At 37.6% G+C, this 23083-nt stretch overlaps 1 protein-coding gene across 2 annotated transcripts in view; it reads left to right on the top strand.

Annotated features, from left to right (window-relative positions):
• The window catches only part of RELN (reelin), a 558072-nt gene that overhangs the window by 417745 nt on the left and 117244 nt on the right, over positions 1-23083 (top strand). For both annotated transcript variants that reach the window (XM_070787714.1, XM_070787715.1), the window contains 5 exons: positions 4787-4924; positions 6342-6528; positions 15616-15821; positions 18226-18397; positions 18870-19070. In XM_070787714.1, the coding sequence (XP_070643815.1) occupies positions 4787-4924; positions 6342-6528; positions 15616-15821; positions 18226-18397; positions 18870-19070 (904 nt within the window). The remainder of the gene's footprint in view (positions 1-4786; positions 4925-6341; positions 6529-15615; positions 15822-18225; positions 18398-18869; positions 19071-23083) is intronic.

The raw sequence follows: 23083 nt of genomic DNA, 5'->3' as shown, positions 1-23083 counted from the left end.
GGAGGTTGGGCTTAAAAGTTAAAAACTATGAGTACTGTTTAAACCCTGGAACAAGATAAGCTCACCGAAGAAAGAAGCTTTGACCAGAAATTAGAACACCTGAGTTCTCAGTATATCTCTGTTAATGACTGACTTCATGCTTTAGCCATTCACAGCCTCTTCAAACGTAATTCCTTACGTATATGATGAATAGGTTGAATTAGATGATCTTAAAGATCCCGAGCACCTCTGGAGTTCTGTGTTTTGTGTAGCAGAAAAGGCATAAAAGAGACAAAAAATTATATTTTTCTGTGGTATCTGCTTTCCTAGACCCCTTTTTTAAAGAAAATTACTAACTCAACCCTTCTTGGACTATTTAATAGGAGAATTGGGCTCTACACAAAAACAACTGGCTAGATAACCACCTAAAATTATTATACCTCCTTTAGTTGAACATTGAATTACTGCATTATAGAAGAATACCTCCTTGATTATTTTTAAAGATTCATCATTATGTCAGTTTGAACAAAATGCTTGAACTTTAATTTCCACATATTTTTTATATCCAACTGTGAACTATTTCCTGGATACTCAATTATGCTTTGTATAACAAGTTGTTGCTTTCTCTAACATCCTACTCTTTTATATCTACTGCTGGGAATATAATCAAGATTTATATTTAATTTCAATGATATTCCAAGCATGTCTATCAAGATTATAAAAAAACATTATATCAAGCAATTGAAATACCTGTCAGTTTGTGCAGAGCTACTGAGGTGGTGTTTTTTTTTCTAATTTGCCCCCATTATTTCACCATTATGTATATTACCTCATTATTTAAAAACCACTGATTTTTATTCATTGACATGTGGGTTACCATTTCAAAATTATGATTGTAAGATAATCCTGACAATATATTTAAGATTTTTATTCCCAGAGTAAATGGTTTATTCTGGGAATGTTCCCAGAAACATTTTAAATTATTATCCTTAATTACCATAGTTTAGACAGTATCCCCAAAAGTACTGTCCTTTATCAAAACGGACTTTGCAAGTTACTTAACACTAAAATTGTATGTTGTATTATTATCTCTTAGCTTAAAAGATAGTACTACTGGATTGAGTTTTAATGTAGTTAAAAAGAAATCAAATTCTCATCAATGTTTATTAGGCATAAGTGCATGTGTGCTAAGGTGCTTCAGTCACGTCAACTCTTTGTGATCTATGGACTGTAGCCTGCCAGGATCCTCTGTCCATGGGATTCTCCAGGCAAGAATACTGGAGTGGGTTGCCATGCCCTCCTTCATTTATTAGGCACTTGAGAGGAAATATATTGATTCTTAAAGTCTTTAGTTTTTACACAACACCTGACATATTGTTGGGATATTCATTAAATGTTGGGAAATTAAATAGAATTTCAATTTAGTATGCCTTGATGAACCAAAGAGATGTTTTATTACAAGCCATATCTTTTTACAAACTGAAAAAAAAATCTACTAGATTATTCTCTCTTGACAGCTTGCCTTTATGTACATGTAGGTAAATTATTGAATTCTGCTTTTCCAAATTTCCTTCAAAGCCCTGGGTGAGGAAAGTGAAACTATTTCTGAAAAACAAACAGTCCAATAGGCTATTTATTTTAATATCTCTACTGACTAATACTTAAACTAAATATTATTGCAGTAATTGTTTAAAAAATAATGTTCAACTAGTTATTATCATTGTTTTTGTCCCTATAATGCTCTAAAGCTCTGCTGTAAAAATGAAGTATATTTATTCTCTTTGACTTGTCAACTTTCTTATGTGCATTTCAGACTTTTGCAGATGGCAGGTTTTTCCCAAGCATTGGGAGAAGAAATTACAGTTTAGTTTGTAGCAGTATTCCTTCTGCCAAATCTTTCTTCTGCTGTTTTGATTCAAGCATATGCAACTATAAATTGAACACAGACAAGCAAATGTGATCTGCATTGTCAAAGATCTGTTAACTTTAGAAGATATGCTAGATAGGACAACTTAGATTGAAATATTGAATATGTATACACCTGCTCAAAGAAATTATATTTTATATGAACTGAACGTTTGTTAGCCAATGAAAATTAATTTCATTTTTATGAGAGACATTTACATAAGAACAGAGCCTAATGAGACCCAAACAGCTGTCAGTTGCTGACTTCATAAACAAATCAACACCTAATGACTGAATGAGTTTCAGAATAATTGAGTAAATGTAATTACAGTCACTGAAGGTAGAAAATACAGTTTAGTCAGCTTTCATTTAATCTGATTCCTCAAGTTAGCTTACTATCAAGAGATGACTCAGTGGTATTTTATTTCACTCTAGAAGTTTATAAGGCTGGAGGGAATCAAATAAAAAAGAGACTGTCAAGTTTTGCTTCGTTTGAAAATCTATAGCTTGGATTTTAAATGCAGGTCAACTTCATTTCATGATCCACTAGGCAGTAGTGGCACATCCAGACTCAATCCAAAGTGCACAGGATTTTCTTCTTAAGAATACTTAATTTTGAGAGACAGACAGAGGCAGGGAGGAGGAAGAAGAGAGAGAGAGAAAGAGAAAATTGGCAAATTAAATATTTGTATTGGGGGTGATATTTAGCAGTGACGCAGCTGCAAATCAGTGAGATCACACCTTGTGTTCTCACATGTGATCAGCTGGAGATTGCTCACACAACTAATTTTTTTTTTTCTCACTAAAAATGAAGCCAATATTCAACTCTTTCACTTTCTCTTCTGTTAATTAACATCTGCACATGAAACTGTGGATTGTCATTTTAAATGGAATAATTCACTTTAAGTATTTTATCTTATGAAATATCTTTTCAAGAGTTCAGAGATACATGTAAGGATAAATTATTTATAAAAAGGATTTGGAATGTGTTTAATGTGATTGTTTAGAAGCGTAAATTAGGTCAGATTTCTGAAACCCTCCAACCCTATTTTAATATTTGAAACATCAAAACTTCAAAATAATATATGCCATGGGTTTCATGTAAGCATGTGATTATAAAGAAAATAAACTATCACCTCTGTCAGCAAATCACCAGAGCAGTCATTAAATTTTTGAGCTGGAAGGGATCCTAGAAATCAGTTCGCCCAATCTCCTAATTTGAGAGGTGAGGAACTAGAAGCTCCTGAAGGCTTAAATTTCCCACTAAAGGTCAGGCAGCTGATAAATTGCAGAGCCAGGGTCCTTGGGGTCAAGTCCCCTGACTCCTAACACATTCTTCACCCCATTACCTACAGAAGTCAGAAACAGGGTGCCCTTTCCCGGCCTTGTCCATCCACTCATCAGTTCATTTTTTAGCAGACTTTTTTTGTACGCTTACTTTATTCTGTTCCTGTGCAAACTACTAGATAAAAAGATATCCCTGTCTCCAAGAGAACTCACAGTCTAGACACCTGTGACCCTCAGCTTGACTCAGATTGTATCAGTCTTAAAAGAATATAGTCATCTCTCTAAATGACAGTGGTGCATGAGTCTTAATTTACTTGTCTTCTGTTGGGCTCAAAGATAATGTCCCTACTTTTATAGTAAGCTTTTCTAAAACACATTTCTTAATTGGATTATGAAAATTGTGATGGCTATTAGATTCCAAATATAAACTATTACCATGGAAGGGGACATCTGTCTCATTGTATGTACCAGGAAGAGCACTGATATGCTGCAAACCTGTGTCTACTGGGTGCATCTCAGTGAATCCTGAAATTATCCTACTATGAATAAAAATACAACATATCAACCACATATCATTAGTAAAATAAGCAGTAAAGGCTTAGTCTGGATTTTAACAGTCTGTTATGTACTTAGGGAATATTTAATATGTGGATAATTGATGCAGTAGACCTTAATGGATCATTCAGAGCCATTAAGATCAAGTGTGTCTGTAGCTAGTGTACTTGGGGAGGGTTTAATCAATTGAACTGAGCATGCACGCCTTTTCTGCACATTTTTTTGTTGTTGTTTATTCTCTCTTGTTTTGCACTTTGACCAGATAAAACTGGTCGTGGATACCTGAAACTTCCTAGAGGTGAAAAGTATGATGTGATTTTAAAACCACATTTTGTGGTAGTCAATGAATGGAAACCCTCTTGGCATTTCTCTCAGAATGTCTTCTTCTTTAGACTTTATATCTCATTTGAATCAGGGTCCCAAGTGTTTCTCTATGTGTAACAGACTGTTTAAGTTTTTATCTCCACTTAACATCAACTTGTCCATGAAAACCAAGCAAGTTAATGTTTTAGAAATAATAAGCAGGATTTAGAACCCAGACGTTCTTACTTGGAAAATAGTACAATGTCACCCATCCTCTCAATCCCAAAACAGCACCTGCAAACAAAACTTTTGTTTTATATTGAGAGCCAACTGGAAGTCTTCGAATAACTACTGATACATTTATTGTAAGAAACTGCATTACTGTAAGATAAACACTGCGCATTTTCATCTGTGAAAGACGGTTTTGTATAAATATTTATTTTTTAAAATTAGTCTATCTTCTTTTCTTTTCCTAGCATCAAAACCCTAAGCAACAACAGCAACAAAATCTGATACTGTATTTTTCTTTAAAATGTCTCAAATTAAGACTGATATAAATAGATAAGTAGATTTTTCTTCAAGATGGAATTGTTGAATCAGACAGTAACTGAGTGGAAATTAAACCACTAAAGAAAAATGATCAGCATCTAAATTCAAGTTCCAAAGAGTTAGTTCTCTGGAGAATTTTGAACTCTGGCGTTCTTTGTCTGTATGACCCATGTCATGTTTTTACTACTATACCTTGACTTGTTTCTAGGTCCAGTGCCACCCGCTTCCGTTGGAGTCAGAGCTATTACACAGCTCAAGACGAGTGGGCTCTAGACAGCATTTACATTGGGCAGCAGTGCCCCAACATGTGCAGTGGGCATGGCTCCTGCGACCGCGGCATGTGCAGGTATATGTGTCAGAAGGGACGATTGACTCTGCTTCTCTGGGTGTGTGTTTACAACGATACCACAACAGGTGCCATAAGACTTCTAGGGATAGCCTGATAAATAATGAAATAGCCAAAGGAAAACGATCCTCCTTTCTATCCTTTTTTTTTTAATTTAAATTTATTTATTTTAATTGGAAGTTAATTACTTTACAGTATTGTATTGGTTTTGCCATACATCAACATGAGTCTGCCATGAGTGTACATGTGCTCCCCATCCTGAACCCCCCTCCCACCTCCCTCCCTGTACCATCTCTCTGGGTCATCCCAATGCATCAGCCCCAAACAGACCATATCCTGCATCAAACCTGGACTAGCGATTCATTTCTTATATGATATTATACATGTTTCAATGCCATTCTCCCAAATCATCCCACCCTCTCCCTCTCCCACAGAGTCCAAAAGACTGTTCTATACATCTGTGTCTCTTTTCCTGTCTCGCATACAGGGTTATCGTTACCATCTTTCTAAATTCTATATATATGCATTAGTATACTGTATTGGTGTTTTTCTTTCTGGCTTACTTCATTCTGTATAATAGGCTCCAGTTTCATCCACCTCATTGGAACTGATTCAAAGGCATTCTTTTTAATGGCTGAGTAATACTCCATTGTGTATATGTACCACAGCTTCCTTATCCATTCATCTCCTGATGGGCTCTATCCTTATTTTAGATGTAAAAGATACTGTTGCATTTCAACAAGTATAAAGCCATATATTCTAAACCTCAGATGCAACCTCCTGGGTTTATATTTCAAAGTTTATCAGCTAGCCCTAAAGTCCTCTTTTTTAGTTAATAGGCTTGGCTATTGCCTCTCCTTCCTTCCTCTGGTAGTCTTAAAGCACAGGTCAAACAGCTGCTGCATACTGTCCTACATCACTTCACCAGAAGCTCAAGGTTGTATATAGAGGGAGATGGTGATTATTGCTAATGAGGATGATAGGAACACACTTGAATACTTAAAGACTCTAAAAAATACATAATTTAATCAGAAGGAGGAACTATAAAACATGGCCACAGTTAAGTGTTGGGTGAGCAGACAAACATTTACATGTGACCTTTTAAGCCTACAGGAAAATTTCACAATCCTTCCCCTCTACCCAACCACACATGTGCATATACGCCCATATCTTTCTTCATTATCCTCATTTCTACTGTTATAGCACTTTCTTTTAAAAATGGATTCTGTCCCTTTTTCCCCATGTGAAAAACTGAAGGTTGTTACCACCATGTACAAAGACTAACAGTGTAATGAAAAGTCTAGTGCAGATGCTAATACCTGAGCAAAACTGAGACGTAGCGAATGTTGCAGGTCAGATGGCTGTAGCAGTCACATATGAGTCTATCACTTGTTCACTCAGCCCTCCTCTCTCATAGGTGTGACCAGGGATACCAGGGCACTGAGTGCCACCCAGAAGCTGCCCTTCCTTCCACGATCATGTCAGACTTTGAGAACCCGAGTGCTTGGGAGTCTGACTGGCAAGAAGTTATTGGGGGACAAATTGTAAAACCCGAAGAAGGGTGTGGGGTCATCTCTTCTGGATCATCTCTATATTTCAGTAAGGTATGAGTGAGAGCCAAGAGTAAGCTATCAGGGCAGTGGCTATTTCAATATGTGACTGATGTTATGGAGCAGTCTGAACTCAGAAGGTACAAATGTGACGTAGTTTTATTTTTTCCCACTTTGTCTGCTTTTGATTGAAATTGAAGGTTGCTCAGTTGTGTCTGACTCTTTGCAACCCCATGTACTATACAGTCCATGGAATTCTCCAGGCCAGAATACTGGAGTGGGTGGCCTTTCCCTTCTCCAGAGGATCTTCCCAACACAGGGATTGAACCCACATGAGCATTCTTTACCAGCTGAGCCACAAGGGAAACCCAATACCGGAGTGGGTAACCTATCTCTTATTTTTTTTTTTTTCTTCTGCTTTTGATTGGACTTTGCCAAATTCCTGTGCCTTAACTCTATTTGAGAAATTCATAGTTTTATGCTTGTCTTTGCTTACTACAAATCCAGGTAGGTCAATCTAAAATTCCTGCCCCTCTTGTACCTGATTTAAAGCTCATTGCTTTCCTTTCCTCCAGTGCCAGCCACGCTTGTGTCTTGAGGGGCTTTGAGTGCGGCAGGGTCTTGGCCCCTTCTCATCCCAGCCTTTGAAGGGTGTGTGAGCATGTGGGTCTGGGGGTAAGGATGTGAGTGGTGGTGGAGCTTAGAAGTTAACAATAGCAACTCTGTAGCCAGACTACCTGTTTCAGTCTGATTCTGCCACTTCCTAGCTGTGTGACTTTGAACAAATTCCTTAACCTGTCTGTGGCTTGGCTTCCTCATTGGTAAAAAAAAAAAAAAAAAAAAAAAACACCATATATATATATAATCAGCATTATTATGCAGGTTAAATGAGTTAGTACTTGTAAATCATATGGAACAGTACCTAACACATAGAAAGTACTTCTAGAAGTGTTTATTAAACTTGGATTAGTAAGTTTATTAAAATTATTAATATTAAACTAATTAATATTAAACTTATTGCCATTAACCCCAAGAATATGATTGGAGGAATGTGGGGTAATGATGAGGGTGGAGGTGTGCAGAGCTGTTCCTAGGGAACTAACCAGCTGTCCATCAATAGCAAACATCTCGGGTCCTATTTCCACTCAGTTTGGTGGCTGCTTGTGGTATCTGCTGATGTGGGACCATCCTGGTCAACTTGGGCTACTATGATAAAATACCATAGAGTAGGGGACTGAAACAGCAAACATTTTCTTCTTACACTTGGGAAAGCTAGAAAGTCTAAGATCAAGGCACCAACAGATTCAGTGTCTAGTGTGAAGTGACTGCTTCCACACTTGTAGGATGGTCATCTTTGCATTGCATCCTCACAGGAGGCAAAAGAGAGCGTGCATGCTAAGTCGCTTCAGTTGTGTCCAACTCTTTGCAACCCTATGACCTGGAGCCTGGCAGGTTTCTCTGTCCATGGGATTCCCCAGGCAAGAACACTGGTGTGGATTGCAATGCCCTCCTCCAAGGGACCTTCCTGACCCAGGGATCAAACCTACGTCTCTTACATCTCCAGCATTGGCAAGCAGGTGCTTTATCACTAGCACCACCTGGGAATCCCCAAGAGAGAGCAGAGAGAGAAAAAGCAGACTCTCTTGTTGTCTCTTCTTATAAGGGCATTAATTCCATCATGAGGACTCCACCTTCATAACTTAATTACCTGCCGAAGGCCCCACCTCCTAATACCATCCCTTTAAGGGTTAGTCTTCCAGCATGTGAATTTGGGAACACCTTAACATGAAGTCCATAACAGAGACTCCAAGTAGAAGTTTATCTTGCAGGCTTGAGCTTCCCCAGTGGAAGCAGACAGATCAGTATACACCAACTAGGGACTGAGATGCCAGCCAGAATCCCTAAGTCTGATTCTCTTGGAACAATCCTAACACACATTGGTTGGTGAGGAATGGGGTTGAGAGAACCACCTCCCTCTCCTCCCTTGCTACAGTCTAGGAAGGACATTCTTTTCTTCCTCTCTCCTCCAGTTCATCTCTCCATATAGTCTTCAAAAGGACTGCAGAGAGGAGCAGGTCCAGCTCTCCAACCTGAGCAGTGCATGCAACCGTAATTATTAGCAGCTCTCTTTAGAATGTGGAGTGACTAGTGCCACTTCTTTCCAGCAAGGACTATAGCCACCAATTCTAGGACAAGTGGGAAATGTCTCATTCCACATCATATAGCAAGTACATAAAGGTGGATGATATATCACAGGGCTGATATGTTGCAGAACCTGTTTGGGCAGAAATCCCAAACACATTAATTTATGCAAATGTAAAAATAGTTACAGCTTTTGTTTTGATACAGGTGCAGAACCAAGAATCAGCAAGTAAACAAGAGAGAATGACAGAAAATCAGGGATATATTCCATTTAATGATATTCTTATCTATTGACATTGAAGGTTCCCTGGTCATTATTCTTAGAGATGATACTCAATAAGTGACCAATACACATTCTATAGATCTGGATACACAGTCTAATCCTGCAGAAATGGAAACATTGTGTCTCTGATACCATCAGTTCTAAAACAAGATGATGAATCCTTGGGCTTCCTTTGTGGCTCAGATGTTAAAGAATCTACCTGCAATGTGAGAAATCTGAGTTTGACCCCTGGGTCAGGAAGATCCCCTGTAGAAGTGAACAGCTACTCACTCCAGTATTCTTGCCTAGAAAATTCCATGGACAGAGGAGCCTGGTGGGCTACTGCCCATGGGGTCACAAAGAATCAGATGTGATGAGCAACTAACACAAATGAATCCTTAACCAGTATGTACCCAAACAGCCCAGTAAACATGTGTGTTAAAAAACACAGATATTTTAAACATGTAAGGGTTACATATTAATATTTCTTCCTCTTAATTAAAGATGATGTCTGGAGTCAAGCTACCTGGCTTTGTACCTGGGCTCCAAAACTCATGTATTGGTTCACCTTGCAGAGTTATAACATCTTTCTGTGTCACATCCCACTGTGAAGTGGGATGTTGGGAGTGAGTTAATGCAGGTAAAGAATAAAGGATGGTGTTGGGCACATAGAATTACCATTATAAGTGTTCAGTTCAGTTCAGTCACTCAGTCATGTCCAACTCTTTGCAACCCCATGAATCGCAGCATGCCAGGCCTCCCTGTCCATCACCAACTCCCGGGGTTCACCCAAACTCATGTCCATCAAGTCCTTGATGCCATCCAGCCATCTTATCCTCTGTCATCCCCTTCTCCTCCTGCCCCCAATCCCTCCCAGCATCAGAGTCTTTTCTAATGAGTCAACTCTTCGCATGAAGTGGCTAAAGTATTGGAGTTTCAGCTTTAGCATCAGTCCTTCCAATGAACACCCAGGACTGATCTCCTTTAGAATGGACTGGTTGTATCTCCTTGCAGTCCAAGGGACTCTCAAGAGTCTTCTCCAACACCACAGTTCAAAAGCATATAAGTGTTAGCTATCATAATTATAGTTTATGAGAATGAATTTCAAATTGGTATCATTGAATATTTCCATAGGCATGCCCTGCCACTAATAAAATAAGCATTTCAAAAATAAAATCAATCTCTTCCTCCTGTACCAACTTTCTCTGTAAATTTTTGTCAAGATACCTAAAGATCATAGATTTACTTTTTTTCTCTTGTATCAGTCAGACCTATTTTGAATTCTAAGTGAGAGAAACTAGCTTAAGCAAAAAAGAAGGAAATTTAGTTCTTGTAATCAAAACAGGGAGGGCTTAGATGAAACTGGCCACAGAGATACCTAGAACTGGAAACTCAAATGCCCACAGAACTCTCTCCTTTACAGGAGACTCTTTTTTAGGTCAGCAGTCATTGTGAGAGTGGCCATGGCCACAGAGCCCTATAAGCAACTCCATGGGAAAATGTGAGTAAGGTTTCTGATTGACCAATCACATGTACATGAATGGTGTCATATGATGGGCATGGCCAGAGGTGTATCCTCACTCCATTGGCAGAGAGGTGGAATACACAGTTTGACAGCCCCCACCAGCCAGCATGATTGAAGTAGAGAAGGGATAGTAACCCAAAGGAAGGGTTCCTTAGAGGTTTGAAGTCAATCTAAAAACATGCTTCTGCCTTGTCATTCTTCTATCACCAGTGTTCAGGACAGTCTCCAGGACTGCTGCCCTAACTGCATAACTCATTTTCTTTTTCCAAACATGAACCCTTTTCTCCAAACTGGAAACTCTCCTCATCATCCCATATGTTGCCAATTTCCCTCTTTGCTTAGTCATCACTGCTTTCCATTATGCCTTCCACCATCTCTGATATCCATATAAAACTTTTGCGCAAATCCTGCTGCTTCTGATGCTGAATGTCAGCCTCTGCGTACTGGTGCTGAATCAAATCTCAGAGATGGAGTTCTGAGTGAAATAGAAAAGAAAAGCTTTGTTGCTTTGCCAGGCAAAGGAGGACAACAGTGTATTCCTGCCCTGAAAAACTATTCTACCCCAGGAGGATTTGGTGAGGAATTTTATAGCGGTAGTTTAAGAGTGGGGTTGCTGACCAAGATTGGGGTGTGTGTAGAGCCTGCACTCCTTTATCCTGGTCTCGCATAGTTTCTTGATGCTGCTCTAGTTCTTTTAATCTGGCTTCAGTGGTCTTCTCTGGAATGAAGAATGCAGATATCTTCCGCTTGGTGGGGGTTTTAGTTCTATAAAAATGCAAAGATATTGTTATGTGTTTCCCTTTAGGCAGAACAGGACTCTGCCACAAGGTTGCACTGTTGTTTATTGTTCCTCCTTTGTCTCTGCATCCTCTCCCTTCCCTGACTAGCAACTGTTTGAATCTACTCTTTGGGATTCAGGGAAGGTCCTGAAGGCTGGAGTCTGTTCCCTACCAACAAGGAACAGGGGACATGGAAAGGCTTTTGTACCCAGGAGCCCCACAGGGTCCTGCTTGGTTTCACTTCCATGGGGATTTCTGGGACTATGGCAGACGACACTGATCTCTCCTTTATTTGACTGCCTCTCTCATTGTCAATGTTTCTTACATATATAGATCATATTTTTATTTTTATTCTCACATTACCCAGAAAAATGCAGAATTACTGACTAAGCCAAACTTCTAAATAAGATGTTCTACTCAAAAATGCATGCCTTACATTGGGTATTTACCTATCCATAAATACCCTTGAGACTGAATAAATTGGAACCTTGATAATTGATCAGATGACCAAGTGGGATTTAACAAGGAATAGAACTTGGTCTGTAGCTCTAAATTGTCATTACTTTCCCTGCTTATGTCTGCAAAATCTCCCCTCTAGTTTGTTTATACAACACATGGTGTTGAGCTTGGTATAATTGGCAATCAATAATTATTTGAAGAAAGTAATGAATGAATTGGAAAGAAAAGTGGAAACAATAGGAAGTTCTAAAAAAATGTTATTTTCAAATAAATATAGTAAAATTATTTTTCTGCTGGGCTTTTTGATTAAAGATGACTTTCAGTTCAGTTCAGTCACTCAGTCATGTCCAACTCTTTGTGACACCATGGACTGCAGCATGCCAGGCTTCCCTGCCCTTCACCAACTCCCAAAGCTTGCTCAAACTCATGTCCATCGAGTCAGTGATGCCATCCAACCATCTCGTCCTCTGTTGTCCCCTTTTCCTCCTGCCTTCAATCTTTCCCAGCATCAAGGGTCTTTTCCAGTGAGTCAGCTCTTCGTATCAGGTTGCTGAAGTATTGAGTTTCAGCTTCAGCATCAGTCCTTCCAATGAGTATTCAGGGTTGATTTCCTTTAGGATTGACTGGTTGGATCTCCTTTCTGTCCAAGGGACTCTCAAGAGTCTCCTCCAACACCACAATTCAAAAGCATCAATTCTTTGGCACTCAACTTTCTTTATAGTCCAACTCTCACATCCATACATGACTCCTCAAAAAACCATAGCTTTGACTAGACAGACCTTTGTTGGCAAACTAATGTCTCTGCTTTTTAATATGCTGTCTAGGTTGGTCATAACTTTCCTTCCAAGGAGTAAGCATCTTTTAATTTCATGGCTGCAGTAACCATCTGCAGTGAATTTGGAGCCGAAGAAAATAAAGTCTGTCACTGTTTCCATTGTTTCCCTATCTAGTTGCCATGAAGTGATTGGACTAGATGCAATGGTATTCGTTTTTTGAATGTTGAGTTTTAAGCCAACTTTTTCACTCTCCTCTTTCACTTTCATCAAGAGGCTCTTTAGTTCTTCTTCGCTTTCTGCCATAAGGGTGACTCTGCATATAAGTTAAATAAGCACAGTGACAATATACAGCCTTGATGTTCTCCTTTCCCGATTTGGAACCAGTTTGTTATTCCATATCCTGTTCTAACTGTTGCTTCTTGACCTGCATACAGATTTCTCAGGAGCCAGGTAAGGTGGTCTGGTATTTCCATCTCTTTCAGAATTTTCCACAGTTTATTGTGATCCACACAGTCAAAGGCTTTTGGATAGTCAATAAAACAGATGTAGATGTTTTTCTGGAACTTCCTTGCTTTTTCAGTGATCCAATGGATGTTGACAATTTGATCTCTGGTTCCTCTGCCTTTTCTAAATCAAGCTTGATCATCTGAAAAGACAACTTTAATGGAAGACAAAACATGAAGTTTTGTAAAGTGTTTTAGAGATTTTATTATAAAGGCTCAAGATTTTAAAGACATTGCCTTTAAATTTTGTATTATTTTATGTAAACCCTAAAGACATTTTAACCTAAAATGTTAGGGAATACTGGAGCATATTTTCCACTCTCCAGCAATGAGAAAATCCTTAATCTATTATCTGAACACACATACACTCACATTACATGTCTATGTATACATAGATAGATAGATATAAATGCTCCTTGTTGTTGTTCGGTCGCCTAGTCATGTCTTGACTCTTCGTGACCCCATGGACTGCAGCACACCAGGGCTCCCTGTCCCTCACCATCTCCCGGAGTTTGCCCAGGTTCTTGTCCATTGCACCGTGATGCCATCCAGCCATCTCATCCTTTGATGCCCTCTTCTGCCTTCAGTCTTTCCCAGCATCAGGGTCTTTTCAAAAGAGTCAGATATTTGCATCAGGTGACCAAAATATAGGTCACACATATCTACCCATACACATAAATACATTGACCATAGTATGATAGAAAAAAAAAACTACAAACTATGTGTTACATCAGATTCTAAGTTCTGACAGAATGGTTTACCATGAGCCATTTCTTTTTTCTTTTTTACCCCCTTTAAAACAATGTTCATCATTTCAGGTCACTGAACAAAAGAAATTAATTTGTGCTACTCTAGAAAAAACATCTTCAGTGCCACACCAAGCATTTATATGATATTTTTCACCATTTACAAAAATCCCACAAAATACTCTCAGAACCATTATAGAGCAATACCATATTCTCCTGGAAAAAGAACACTATTCTGTGAATATTGCAATAGGCAATCATTCCAACCATCTAATTATGATAGCTGGATTTTTATACTTCTCATCTTAGATCTTTATCCTTCTGGCTCATTTCCAAATGCCAGGGTTTTCATAGAATTTTGCTGGGTGGGAATTAACCAGCTAGATTCTTCTCAAAATCATTCTTCCTGTACTGATCCTGAGGCATGAAAATTCTAGGACGGATTATAGTAATCTCTGAGGTGTTTCATACTTACAATATGTCAAGTCAATAGCAAGAAAAATGAAAGGCACATCTAATATGTTGAAAATGCATATTACTTTTAAGATTTCTTCTAATACATACATAAAATTGAGAGTTCCAAAAACCAAGTTCCTGTCTCAGGATTAACCTTAATTTTCTTTTTGCTGGCATCCTTGTCTATTTTGGGATCTTTTAATTGGCTTTAGATTTATCAGTAACTGTGTACTCCCATAATTATCACCAAGTATTTCCCCTGTGACTTCTAATAACTGAAACCCTTTCTTAATTAACTTAGTGGATTAGAGTGGAATTTAAATTATAAGTGTGAGGGATGCTTTGCTCTATACTGTGTATCCTCTCTCAGATTTTCTTCCCAACTTAATTGAACTTCTCGAAAACTCTCCAAGACCAATCAGTGCAATCCATGGATTAGTTTTGGCAGATTTGATTTGGGTGAAGGAATCTTATCAGCAAACATTTTTTCTATCCTGTTAGCATGTGTTCTTGCCTGGAGAATCCCAGGGACGGGGGAGCCTGATGGGCTGCCGTCTATGGGGTCACATGGAGTCGGACACGACTGAAGCGACTCAGCAGCAGCAGCAGCATGAGACCATTTACAGATAAATGATGACAAACTTGTCGATTTGTGTCTAATACATTTTGCAACAGAACTGTGACAGGCAGGGGCACTTCCTGTGACACTAAACAAAGGAAGCAAGTTACCGGATTTGAAGAAGTTTTTTAACATTTTTAAGACACAAAGAGATCATTTAGTGGTTGCAAAAACTTATTTAGTGATCCCTCCTACCTTCTCTGTTTCCAAGAGAGACACACAGGCTGACTGACTGGGAGCCCAAGAGACTTCAGTACTCTCTGTTCAGAAGTTTCTGTCTTACCTGTTTCACTTCAGTGCCCAGGTAGGAGTAGGGTCAAGGCATATGTATGCAGAGATTATTCCCTCAAGAAAGCATGCCATGTGATAGGCAAGTTATGTAGCATGTTATTTCACCTAATTGTCACAACACCCTATGTGGAAGGTATTATTACCCATATTGTACTTTTGAGGAAAATAAAAGCTCAGAAAGGTCACGCAGCTAGAGAACAGCATGAATCATGGGCTGAGATTCAAACCCAGCTCCAACTGATTTCAAAGTATGTGTATGATCTTTCTGCCCCATGACTCTGCCTGGAGGAGATTTACAAAGGGAATACTGGAAGTGTTTTAATTAAAATAAGTTTTGCTTTGTTATTAAAAACTTTTGAATACTCTTTGGTGTAATTAGCAGTTCTCAGGGGTCTCATAATCAAGTCCTGGATATTAATAGAATGTATCCAGGAACAGTTAAATAACATAACTTGCTCCTCTCAACAATAAAGGAGAACATGATCAACTTCACATAGAGCCAGGATGCTCATACAAATTTGAAACTGAAACGACAAATTGCTCCCAGATAATTGGATCTGTGATTTCTCTGTTCTTTGGAAAGGCTGGGAAAAGACAGTTGGTGAGCTGGGATCTGGATACTTCTTGGGTGGACTTTGTCCAGTTCTACATCCAAATCGGTGGAGAGAGTTCTGCTTGCAACAAGCCTGACAGCAGAGAGGAGGGTGTCCTCCTCCAGTACAGCAACAACGGGGGCATCCAGTGGCACCTGCTGGCAGAAATGTACTTCTCAGACTTCAGCAAACCCAGGTAACCAGTTCTGATTGCCTTCTAATGGTTTCAGGAAGGTTAAGGGTGATGTTGCTGTGTTTGAAACATTGAGTCATTTCAAGGAGAGATAACTCTTCATGATATAACACAATTAGATATGCAGAGAGACCAACCGAAAGCATTACTTCTAAGGCACACAGGGGAAAGGCAGAAACCAGCGAAAGCCAACTGGGTCTAACGAGAATCATAATATCCAGGAAAAGAGTCAGGTATGGTAGGTGGGAGATGGAGCCTGGAGAGGTTCCCCCTATACAGTAGAAAGGAAATTGATAATGGGGCCAACTGGTTTAAACAGTTTGAAGCTATTCAAAGTATATTTTTTCTAAGGAATAGCATTGTCAATCTGGAAATTACTGAGAATTCAGTAAAGTAAGAAGATTACTATATAGACAAACAAAAATTCAATAGCTTTTTTAAATTCCAGATATATTCCATTTTTATTTAAGGGAATTTTTCTTTAGGTCCTAACTATCTCACCACATTTTCAAAGACTTCTATGACACTAAAATGGTTAAGAGATTCTGAGTTGGAAGCTATCAGAAGACCCCATGCCGGAAAATACATAAATATAAGGAATAAGTTTAACAATACTGAGAATCTCTGTAAAGAAAACTTTAATAAAGCTTCAAAACTTCTTTCAAATTGTGAAGGAAGTGAACAAATAAATGGAAAATAATACAGCATCCTTGGATAGGAAAACTGAACATTATGATATGAAGATATCTCTTAATTTATATGTTATACTATTGCAACCAGAGTCTTAGTGGTAGTTTTTTTGGAACTTTATGTCTAGAAATATAAACTGACAAAAATAGTTTAAACTTTTGGTTAAATATAGAGGGATCCCCTACACGATATTATAATATATTGTATAACCTACATAATTAAAGTGGAATGATACCAGTGCATAGATAGAACAATCAAGTCAAATGACCCAGAAATTAACTCAGATATACATACAAACTTATATGTGAAAAAAAAAAAAAACAGACATCAGTTATCAATGATAAAGAAATGGTCATTCAATCAAATGGTGTTAGAAAAAAATGGGTAGGCTCTTGGGGGGAAATATCTATATAGATTGTCATCTAACATCTCAGATGATAATGTTAAAGACTGGTTAAAGATTTAAACATTTAGATTACTATCTGATCTTGGGAACAGATCTAAACTTTCTATACATAAATTCAGTAGAAGAATTAACACGCATGTAACACATCCATTTCAAAGGAAATAGAAAAAAAATTAAAAAAAATAAACTGAGAAAGTATTGCAACAAATATGAGAAATAGAAGATCAGTGTTCCTGTAAAGAGCTCATAAAAATTATCAAGAAAAACACTAAGATCCAGTAGAAAAATAGGTAAAAGGAATGAATAGATGTTACAAAACAAGAAAGACATATGTTTAATAAAATACAATTAATATCCAACCTCTCTGGTAATAAAAAATGATACCATTTTTCAACAGTCAGCTGGTCATTTTTTAATAACACAAAATGCTCTTTCCACATGGAGCAGCAAGACAGGTGCTCTCATGTCATCCTGCATGCCATTATTCCGGGAAAGAATTTTGGAAAAATCCTTTGGATTTTTGGAAAAATCAAGAGCCTTAAACATGACCATTTTATTTGGCCTGGTAATTCCATTTTGAAGAATCTTCCCTAAAGAAATAAACTGAGGTGTACATAAAACTATATGCATAGACTTTCATCACAGAATTATTTATAAGGAAAGATGAAATAAATAGTAGCACATCTGTATGATGAAAAATTATATAAATGGTAAAATGATCTTAAATAAGTTTACTGACATGAGGATGTGCTTATGATATAATGTTCATTTTTAAACTGTAAGATACAAAATTATACATATAATCTCACCTGTGTATAAGAGTACATGCTTTAATGTTATACAGCAAACTGTTAGCAGAGGCCATTCTCATGTGGTAGATTATCGGTGATTTATGTTTCATTTTTACTGGTTATTTATATTTTTCCTTAATAAAGTAAGAACTGTTTTGAAAAAAAATTAATGCTATTTTAATGCAATAATATGCAAGGGAGCAGTTCTTTCTAAGGATTTCTTTAGAAATGTTATGACCATTGTCTTGGTAGTCAAAAGACATTGTTCAGTTAATCAAACTCAGTTGAAATATCTGCCTCCAAAAGATACCATAACAAATGGAGAAACCAGGACCAAGACTAAACTTGCTTACAACTTTAAACCTCTTGTCTAATTTGTCTAAACTTAGAAACTTCTCAAAAATACCAAGAGATCAAGCAAAACTAAACTTTCTCTTGTTGCTACTAGTGTTATTTTAACAGCTGCTAAGAAAAACAGAGTTTTTCCTTTCCTGGCACTAAATGATTTGCTTTTATGCAGATTTGTCTATCTTGAGCTACCAGCTGCTGCCAAGACCCCCTGCACCAGGTTCCGCTGGTGGCAGCCTGTGTTTTCAGGGGAAGACTATGACCAGTGGGCAGTTGACGACATCATCATTCTGTCTGAGAAACAAAAACAGATCATCCCAGTTGTCAATCCAACTTTACCTCAGGTATTTCTCATTATGTCTAAACTCCAGGATGACATAGAATTGTAAAAGAGGATGGGATTACTGACTCCTCCAAGGATTTAGTGCTTGACACTTGAACATGTAGTTTGGTTTTATGTGTTTGCACTAATATTTTTTTACCTCTCTATGCTACTCTTTCACAGATTATTTAGATGTTAAAAAATGTAAAAAAAAAAAAAAAAGACTAGAAAGTTTGGCCAATTCATTAAGCGTGATTATTAGTTTGTTTATAAAATAATTAGATATATAGTGGCAAAATACTTTCAGTTGTTAAATAATCAGGAGAAAAACTTCATGGCAGTTTAAAAAACAGTTTGAGAGTCTGACTTATTTTCTTAGAAACACAGATGATACATGGTAATACACATAGTAGCATGTCATGAACTGAAAATTCCTTTCTTCTTTTCAAAGCTATCAAATTGCCTTTCTGTGTTGTTTGTATTGTTTCTATTAGAACTTTTATGAGAAACCAGCTTTTGATTACCCTATGAATCAAATGAGTGTGTGGTTGATGTTAGCTAATGAAGGAATGGTTAAAAATGAAACTTTCTGCTCTGCCACGCCATCAGCCATGGTGTTTGGAAAATCAGATGGGGACCGATTTGCAGTAACTCGAGATTTGACTCTGAAGCCTGGATATGTGCTGCAATTCAAGGTATTTATGCGTAAACTTCTTGCAGATTAAGGAGTAACCATCTTCCAGATTTGTAAATGAAATTCACAAAGAACACAAAATGTTCATATTTCTGTTAGTGAAGGGACTCATCTGAACAAACAGTTTCCAACAGTCTTGGAATGGCAAAGCTTTTTAGCTCTACCCATAAGGATAACAGCTTGTCAGTTTTTAGTGAGCCCCAGAAGTGGCTGTGTCACTGTGTTTCTTTAAGTGCTCGTGGAATTCGATCAGAATTAAAAAGAAAGATTACTTTGAGGACTTCAATCTGATTGTGACTTAATGAATCCCATGCTTTTGGATGGTAATGGATGCGTTCTCCTTTTCAGCTAACTAGTACTTTTTAAATTTGCGAGTAATTTTATGTTTTTACTATGGAGTTTTCAAATAATTTCTTTTCCTTTGATTCAATATATTTTTACTTTAATTATCATTGTTCTCTTAAAAGCTGCTTATTTTTCAGTGCTGTGATAACATGTCAACATGGATAGCAAGTATTTACTTTGACAAGCTCTTTTTTCAAAACCCTAATCAAAATTTCATTGTGTTTATAATAAAATCCCATTGGTGAATTCTGGGGTCGAGAGTAATGCATTTTTAATGATCCAGCACAACTACATGGTCCTTACATAACGGCAGGATGCAGATGTTAAATAATTTACAAATGGAATTATTAAAGAGATCAGATGTTTATGGGAAGCTCTTCAAATATAATTTCCAGAGGTCTGTAAACAAGGCAGTGAGTCATAAATAAGATGATTAGTGAAATGTTATTCTTCTCTGTTTAGATTTTGATGCTAAATTGCCATGGAAAACCATTAATAATGGTGTACAACTATATTACTTTGTTGGTACTGCCTAAAATGGGAGTAGAATAACAGCAATAGCAATACATTGTCAGAATAGTATGCTGTTTCTCATCTGGCACTTTTTCTAATTAATTAGCCATAAAATCATGATAGTGTAGGTGTTGAACTCTGCGAGGTGGTATTCTAAAGTTTAAAAATCTAAATAGAGAAAATATTATTAAATGTTTCAAAACATAATGCAAAATGCCTAAGAAAAGTCTCAATTCTACAATCACACCAGAAATTGTTGTTTTATAGCTATCAGTTGGTAATAGGCAGGTAATATGAGTCATTTAGGAATTGTTAATGTATATTTGGAATCTGTAATAAGAACTTGATGTTATTTGTCCAAAAAAGGTACAGTGCTGGTTAAGTTTTGATGACTGCCTGCCTTGTGTCAACACTAAGTGCTAGGAATACAGAGATGAGAAATGTAGCCAAGCCCTCAAGAAACTAGCAAGTGAGCCAGAAAAGTGAACAGTTGCAGTAGAATCACTGATGCTGTGGGAGTACCTGACATGGTTCCTGGCATATGGCAGGTACTCCAAAATTATCTATTAGTTAAATGGATAGATGGATGGATGAGTTAAAATAGGAAGTTTCTGGAAATACAGAGACTTAGCAGACTGCAAAATGGAGGAGGTGGGAAATTTCAGCTAGAACAGAGTGTGCAACTATGTGAAAATACAGGAAAGTGCAAATGAGAATGGAAATGTTGGAAATTTGAGTTTAGAGCCAAGATAAGGTTGATTCTAATGAGCTTTATGTGATACACTAAGTCACTGAGATATTAATCCAAGAGCAATGAGTCATGGAAGATGTTTAACCTATTGAATGTGAGAATCAGACCTGTGTTTTAGAAGGATCATTCTATTGACTTAACAGGAGGAAAAACTATTTATAAAACCTTTACTGTGTTCCAGGCTTCTTTTTAGGCTATGAAAATAGCTAGGAATAGAGACAAAGAAAGAACAAAAGAGAACAGATAGAACAAAAAGGACAAATGCCTTGAAGTAGGAGTGTGCTTGGAAAAGTTCAAGAAACCACAAGGACACCACTGTGACTAAAGCAAAGTGAGGAAGGGGAGACTGGTAGGGAAAAAAAAAGATCAGACTTTGACTTTTGCTCTACATAAAATGGGCTTCCCTGGTGACTCAGATAATAAAGAATCTGCCTACAATGCAGGAAACTTGGGTTTCATCCCTGGTTCGGGAAGAGCCCCTGGAAAAGGGAATGGCTACCTGCTCCAGTATTCTTGCCTGGAGAATTCCATGGACAGAGGAGCCTGGTATGTTACAGTCCATAGGGTCAGATATGACTGAGCAACTAACACTGTACCTACACTACATAATACATAAAATAGCTAGCAGAAGAGTGACATACTTTGACTTAGACATTTAAAAAATCACACAGGTAACTGAGTTGGGAGTACACTGGCAGAGTCAAAGGCAGAGATAAAAAGACTGCCAGGCAATTATTTCAGTGATCCAAGTAATAGATAATGGAAACTTGGACCTGTGAGACAGTGGAAGAGGCAGAGAGATGTGTTCAGATTGCTGAGTGTATTTTGAGTAAAGTGACAATGCTAGAGAAGTCATCAAAGAAAGAAATGAGGAGGCCAGACTAAGGCATAGCCTGGGACTATAAGTAGATGTTCTGAAAGATGTTAAAGGTGCAGTCAACAGGTTTGGGTAACCTATTGGGTGATAGAATGAATTCTAGAATGACTCCCACATTTCTGGCTCAAGTCACTGAAATCAGAAATTCAGGAATAGGAAGATTTGTTTTAGGGTGGTGGATGATGAGAAGACTTGGACCTGTGGATTTAGGGATGCCTGTGGATTGCTAAGGGTTTCCCAGGTGGTTCAGTGGTAAAAGAATCCACCTGCCAAGACAGGAGATGCAGATTCGATCCCTGGGTCAGAAGGTCCCCTGGAGGAGGAGATGGCAACCCGTTCCAGCATTTTTGCCTGGGAAATCCCATGGACAGTGGAGCCTGGCAAGCTACAGTCCATGGGGTTGCAAAGAGTCAAACGTGACTGAGCACACATGCTCATGGATTGCTGAAATACAAACACACAAGAAGCAGTTATGTACATTGTTCAGAGAGCCTGAGAGTATCTGGGAGTCATAAGGATTTAGAAGGAATCTGAAATTATGATTGTGAATGAGATTAGCGAGCTTGTATGGAGTAAAAAGGTAAGAAAGCCAAGAATTGAATTCTAGAAAACATCAGCAGTTAAGAAGCAGGCTAAATGGTCCATAACGAATAAAATCACAAACTTGTCACAGAACTGAAAGCTCCATTGACTTACCTACTTTTGCCATAAATCTAAGACAGAAAGCTAACTATGTGTGCCCAGTGTGACTCCTCTCACCACAGGCCAGCCAAAGGCTATGCTAACTAAGTAATATAATAAAAGCGTTTGTGTTACAAGAGGTGATCTTGCATCTTAGAGGGTCAGGTCTTTGTTTTCTTGACATTTAACTATGTAAACTTGGATAAATGAATCACAGTAGAATTGCCACTAGCCATATTATAAATCCTTCTGAGAGATGCTTTCTAGCTCTGAGCATGGAATTAAGGAATATATGTGTTCTTCCCATTTTTGACAGACTGACTCAAGCTACTTTACAATCACAAGGAGGAGCTGGTTGACCTCTTGAGCTCTGACCCAATTTTATTTGCCTAGGGACCTATCTTTCCTTCATCCTTTATTTTTTGGTCATGATTATGTTCTCTTGCGTTCTTCAATTTTTTCTATAAAATTTGACTATTCTTAGTTATAAAGCCTTATACAATCCTATGATGGCGCCAACCAACAAATGAAATAACATATGAATAGATCATGTGATCTAAGACAGCATGTGATTAAATTTCAGGAAGAGTTTCACATTTACAACTTTAAAAAAATATAAACTAAAACAGTAATACAATCATTTATATATTTATTAATTTAGAAAGAAACTGTCAAAGCTTTAGTAGCATTCAGTGCTGTGTAAAACTGATTCATTTGAATCTAAGTGATTAAAAATGAACACATATAAATAGGAAATTCACAGTTTCTACATTTTGATTCAGTAGTACTACTCCTAGATATTGGTATGCTTCCTTATAAAGATTAGAAGAGAAAACAGAAAAAAATG

Source organism: Bos indicus, chromosome 4 (genome assembly GCF_029378745.1).
Source record: "Bos indicus isolate NIAB-ARS_2022 breed Sahiwal x Tharparkar chromosome 4, NIAB-ARS_B.indTharparkar_mat_pri_1.0, whole genome shotgun sequence".
NCBI classification, from domain to species: Eukaryota; Metazoa; Chordata; class Mammalia; order Artiodactyla; family Bovidae; genus Bos; species Bos indicus.
Note: the sequence above shows the minus strand (reverse complement) of the source record. Positions and strands in the feature narration are given on the sequence as shown.